Source organism: Barbus barbus (genome assembly GCF_936440315.1).
Source record: "Barbus barbus genome assembly, chromosome: 31".
Lineage (NCBI taxonomy): Eukaryota > Metazoa > Chordata > Actinopteri > Cypriniformes > Cyprinidae > Barbus > Barbus barbus.
In genome coordinates this window covers 5,844,744-5,850,743 of record NC_136759.1, presented here as the reverse complement: position 1 = coordinate 5,850,743, position 6,000 = coordinate 5,844,744, and the positions used below count along the sequence as shown (strand labels likewise).

The following is a 6,000-nucleotide window of genomic DNA, read 5'->3' as shown; positions in this document are numbered from 1 at the left end:
AAAGATAAATAATAATAATATTGCTATCAGTTTCATGTTACTTTGTTTATATGTTGTATAATTATTATATATTATTGGTGGTCCTACTGTCTTTTCGTTTGGTGTGGTGCCGATCATGTGGCGCTTTGGGTCAACTTTATGGATAACACCATGGAAAGCTGTGAGTCAAGATCGGAGAGAAGCTTTGAGCGCTCCCCAGCCACCTCTGCCCACAGCATCCTCCTCCTCCTCCTCCTCCACTCCTCCCGCTCTCCTCCCCCTCGCTGTCTCTTCCTCTAGTATGAGCGTCAGTCTTGGCTCGGCCCGGGAGCTGTGCGCAGAGGGGTGTCAGTTATGGAGCTGTAGGAGCGCTGCGGAGCTCTCGCCCTTCCCAAGACTGATCACATTCTCTGCTGTAGACTCACAGAGAGCGATCGCACGGGGCCAGCGCCACCCCGACCGATTTACGCTGGATTTAACGCCGCGCCACGGAACTTTGGAGCGGCTTTCTGGACGCGGAGTTAAGAGTGTAATGAAACGAGAAGACATATTTACACTTTAAACATAGGAGAGGGTCGTGTAAGCGATCCGTAAGGTGCTTCAGAAGCTGTTGAAGGAACCGGAGGGCGCAACATTTCCACGCGCGTTTGGACAGATCCGCATCTGTCTTTACGCGTGCTCGCTGCTGCTTCTGACTCGCTTCTGCTGTTTTGTAGTCCCCTTAGGACAGAAATCAAAAGCTGGTATAAGGCATGGTATAACCCACGGGCTGACAGACACTAGTTCAATCCTCACTGGTGCGCGTGGATCTCATTCCTCATCCAGAAAGACACCATGAGCCCAGCGAAAACTCATCTGACATTTCAGCTGGATCTGAGCGGCTACTGAGAGTTCCTACATACTCCAAATACTAAAAGAGGAGAAACTTGTCCAGTGTTTGAGAACTGAGGTGTGGAGTGGATGTGGACTATGACAGAATGAGTCCTCTAACACACCTTTTACTCTGTGGATTAGTATACTTTAACCAAGTGGATGGTGAGTTACTTTTTATGCTCCGTTCTAACAGAACGCTTTTTCTGAGTTTTCTGAGACTTCTGCTAAATGCATAATTTAACTTTAAAAACACCCTTACAGAGTTTCCTTCAGTGTTATTATCTTATTCATTTATTTAGTTTCGTGGATACGTCAATGATTTTGACAACAAAATAATTTTATTATACAGTAGGAGCGCGGGGTTTTATTTTGGACACTTTTCCAGGCATCACTTGGCAAAGTAAATTTAGTTTTAGTCCGAATAAAATTCTTATGTTCTTGCGTATAATGTTTGTGGAAAATCATTTGTACTTGGAGGGGGGAACACTTGTTTAGTGTGATTTGTCAAAAAAAAAAAGTGTTATACTTCTGGTGTAGTTCATATTTATAACCTGTGGTTAGGTACCAACTAGTGCTTTCCACAGCAGGTGCCACAGTCGCCGTAGTCTCTGGGGTGACACCTGCTGTGAAAAGCACCAGTGGATGCGCAAGGCGTGGCGCAAAGATTGCACATATGGACCCCAAATGACAAACACAGGGTTTAAGAATAACAAACTGATCATTTGAGATTGTTTTTGCAAATAAATGGATATACAAACATGATCCAGAATGAGATTTCATCAGTCCAAGAGTATGAAACAATCAACTGAACCAACTACACTAGACACAATAGTCTGCACCGAATTCTGAAAAGCTTTCAGTATGAATTTTAACTTCTGAACTGGTGTTATTTGCATCTTCTGATATGCCTGTGTTTGATTTCATTAAACCCTCTTACTTAGCCCGTTCTGCTTTTTAAAATATTTCATAAGGATTATTATTCCAGTAAAACTCACAGAGGCTTATATGATTTATGTAATATTTGAAACAGCGTGTTTATTTCCTCACATCTGTTCATGTCTTTTCACTGCATTCCCTAAGCTGCCTAAACTGCTCAGTTTTGTTGTATAGAAGACCGTAAAGGAGTTTGGAAGCCAATCACTTCTGTCTATCTGGTAGTCTCTGATATATATGATAACTAAGTGAGTAATGGGCAATGAACACTTGATAGCTTTTTAATTAATCACTAATGAAGATATTGTTAATGGTGTGAAACAAATCACTTGATGTAGTCAGATTGGTGTGTCCAACCATTAACTCTGTATCTTAAGAGAATAAAATGAATATACCTAATTATAGTGTATGGCGTGTTTAGATACGGCAAACTGCACTTGGAGTTGGCATGGGTTGTATTTGGGGTCTTTTCATGATGTGAACAGTTCATATTTGTCTTTGAGACAGTCACACACATTACATTAGCTGTGTCAAGAGCGCCTTTGTCCGAAATCCCCGTTTCACACTTAACAGTGTTTGGTTGGGTTTTTGTTTGAACACTTTAAAGATAATAAGTCTAGTAGATGTTACAGTGACTGATGAGGGGCTGAGTCAGGCTACAGCTTCTGCCATTGTCCTTCCAGCATCTGCACTTGTCTTGCTGTTTGTCTCCTGTTTTTGTCCCTGTATCTACCATGGAGCCTGCTAGTCTAGCCCAATTCAGCTCAGAAACTCCCTGTCCTTCCCCATTTCTGTTTGCGCCCCAGCTGCCGGTTGCTAGGCACTGGTTGAAGGCATGGCCCTTAGTTTTTGGAGGGTAAGAGGGGAGTAGGTCTTTCTAGAAGAGCCCATGAATCACCCTGGCGAACCGTTTGCCCCGTAACCCTCCTCTCTCCCTGTCCGACTGGTCTGTGAGAGGTAATCCGGCCGTTCTGGTGGAAGGAGGAGCTGGGTTTGAGGAGCAGCCCTCTCCAAGCAGACAAAAAAGGCTGTAGAGATGCATTCAGAAAAACGCTGTGTTTGTAACAAAGCTGTCCTGGGCTTTAATGACCGTAGTCATTTGGTTCTGTTCAGGGACGGCGTGATTAATGCTGCTTGGGGAGGGAGGGGTAAGAATGGAGACTTGGGAGAAAATAGTTTTTGGGGTTAGAGTTAGTGAGACAGGACAGTTAGTGAGACAGGACAAACCTGATGTTCTTCTTGTTTTGATGTTGATTTGATGCAGCTAGTCTGTAAGACTGAGGAGTTTTATTTCAGTTTTGAAGATCTTTAGTAATTGTGATAGTCCGATTGGACCATTTTTGCGTAGCATGGGTGAAAAAAATGCAAAGACTTACATTGATGAAGGGACTTGAATCATAGAGTCTTAGGTGGACACTTTTCACTAGTTTCTTCAGAAAATGCAAAAACCAAGTTGATGTTATATGATGCAGTATAGCAGAAATGCTTACTGTTGGCTGCAGTATTTTGTCCTTGAAGCTTTAGGTTCATTGCTTCTGTCCCTATGTTCCCACGTCCCAGTTTTCTGCTATTATCCAGGGTCTGATGCCTTGGTTAACTTTGCTGCTTTTAGTAGTGTGTTCATAACCGAGAGCAGAGAACAAGATGATGCCCCACTCCCAAGCTCCCCTGGTGGAAGTGAGGAGACGTGCACCTGCCTGCCAACGGTCCCTTGTGGGTCCGCTCTAATGACGGCGCTGTATCTCTCTGCATGCTGAAGCTTCAGTTCTGCACTGTCAGGAAAAACAAAAACCTAGACTAGAGTGTTTGTGTGTCTGGAAGTCATGACTGAAAGAGGCAAGGAGAAATATAGAACTGTAGGTATAATACATCTGCAACAAAATTTCACTTTGGTGTTCATGAACACCAGAGGAACCTTTGATTGCTTAGAGGTTGCTCCTTTATCTCTTATGCTTTACTGAAGTATTGAGGTTAAAGAATTTTAGGAGAAACAACAGAGACAAGCTTGATAGTTCAATGAGTTGTTATTTCTCCTGAAAAAAGCTTTCAGATCATATTGAGACGTCTGATTGCAACTTTTGACATTACTGAGATCTGATCTGGTAGATGCATGTAAGATTATTTGGGTCTCTTCTTATGGATGTTTCGATTTTCTTAAATTCATAGTGTGTTTGATAGTACCAATTACATGAACAGGCTCGACGTAATTGATTGAGATCAGTAATTAAACTTGCAGTTGTGAGGTGGGTCTGATATGGGGCCTTTACGAATGAGACATCATAAAAGCTGGGTTTAAATGGAATTGTTCTGCACTAGTTGGCTAGGCTGTGATGCATCGCTGTCGTAATTGTGCCTCATTTTCGAAGAGAGGCCTGTGGTAATGACGCGTACGCAGCTCAAAACCACAAAGCAACCACACTGGAGTCAGGGAGTGTTTGTGCATGTGAAGATGTGTGACTGTTTCTCAGTTTAGCGCTCAGATTAAAACAAGGATGGGCTCTCTGAGAAAGAATGTGACGGATAGCTGGAGCGAGAGAGGAGATGATGGGCGAGCAAAGTGAGAGTGGAGGGTGTAGGGAATCTGTAATGAGGGTTAAAGTCGGGGGTCAGCGTGTGGGCACTTTGCTGACATTGTTGTAGTATCAGGCAGTAAGAGCATTGAGTATCTCAGCATGGGAGGCTGGATAGCATTACACCACTGCTGCTATACTTAGAGTATCACTTAAACACTCTAAACCTGCCTCTTCCTCATCTGAGAATCAGCCGAATCCATCTTATAATTGATAATTACTTCCTTTGCAAGCAACAAATGCCACGTCAAGCCAAACTCAGCCTCAGAAAGTGTGACGCAAAAAGAACAAGACGTATTTCTCTCATTCACAGTTTTTGTTGACAGTAATTTTGTTGATTTGCGCCACCAATGGCAGTAAATGTGAGAGTGGATGAATGACATTTAAAGGCGGCTGTTGAATCGGGAATGCAATAGAGTGGAGTAGCTGTATTCTAGAAGTTTCTCTCAATGGAAATGTCACAAGCAGCACAAAGTGAGGAGATTATATACATTAGAGTTGTAAAAGAGCTTCAGGGGGATGAGACCAAAGCATTTTCATCTGCTTGGCTCGCTCTCAGTCAAGTATGCCTATGACATTTTCTAGAAAGAGGATGTGGTGGTGTGAGACTCAGTGCGGGGACCATGTTCTTCGTTAGATGTTTCATTTGTTTTTGGCATTAGAAAATGACTTGATGTGGCCTAATTTTTGTCTTTTAGGTTTAGTTAAACGCAATACAACACAAGAAGTTACAGTTGCTTTCCAGTTGCTATCAGGTGTTTTTTCACAGTTCAAGTCTAAGCTTTGACCCTGTATCATATTTTACTCGGTAATTTCAGTTCGTAACTTTTGTAACTAGTGACAATGTGCAGAAATGTCCTGAAGACACCACTGATGTAGTATTTGCTATCAAGCTCAAATATACATAATGTAAACTCTTTGTTCTGCACATGTATGCACTGATAACACTCTGTTGAGTCGCAAGATGCATATTGTATGCATGTTATTTCCTAAAAAGTGGATAAAGCCAGTCGAGAACTTTTTTTCATTTAAAGACCAATCAGTTTTCAGACTTTTACTACATGGGTTAGCTTTGATGTATGTATGCTGTACTCTTTGAAATGGAAGATATGCACATTCTTTCTCTTCCAGAAAATGGACCAAAAATATTGATTATATCCAATTAAGGGTTGGGGAAAAAAAACACCTAAACCTCCCTAAGCTTGGTTGGTTTCCCAGCCTGGCCAAGCTGGCAGGCCACATGGTCTCCTAATCTGATCAGTTGAAAACTGTCCAAATGATCACAAATATTAAATAAATCTGGATTTGTTGAGCCAATTCATTTGGTCTTTAATGTGAATAAACAAAAGAGAATGAGCCAAGTGTCAGATTTTCCCTCAGTGAAGCACTGGGCATGCACTTTCCCTAGTTTCCTAGACCCAGACGGCCAGTCAGAAAGGAAACTACAGTGCGATAAGTATTAGGGACAATTTCTCTGGCTAGAGATCATTCTTTGGAGATAGCGTCCTGGCCTTTATCTTTCTCTCCATTTGACAGTCAACAGACTCGACCGAACACAGTTTGTACAATCCACTGACTCCTTCAGTCCACAAAGTCATGTTTGAGAAAGTGTCATTTGCTCTTTCATCCGTTGGGTTCACCTTGC

The 6,000-nt window shown here is 42.3% G+C and overlaps 1 protein-coding gene across 5 annotated transcripts in view; it reads left to right on the top strand.

Annotated features, from left to right (window-relative positions):
• Positions 1-295: 295 nt before the first annotated feature.
• LOC306851583 (roundabout homolog 2-like) overlaps positions 296-6,000 on the top strand; it is a 194,717-nt gene continuing 189,012 nt past the window's right edge. For all 5 annotated transcript variants that reach the window (XM_079387938.1, XM_079387936.1, XM_079387937.1 and 2 more), the window contains exon 1: positions 296-1,014. In XM_079387938.1, coding sequence (XP_079244064.1) covers positions 957-1,014 — 58 coding nt within the window. In that variant the 5' untranslated portion in view covers positions 296-956. The remainder of the gene's footprint in view (positions 1,015-6,000) is intronic.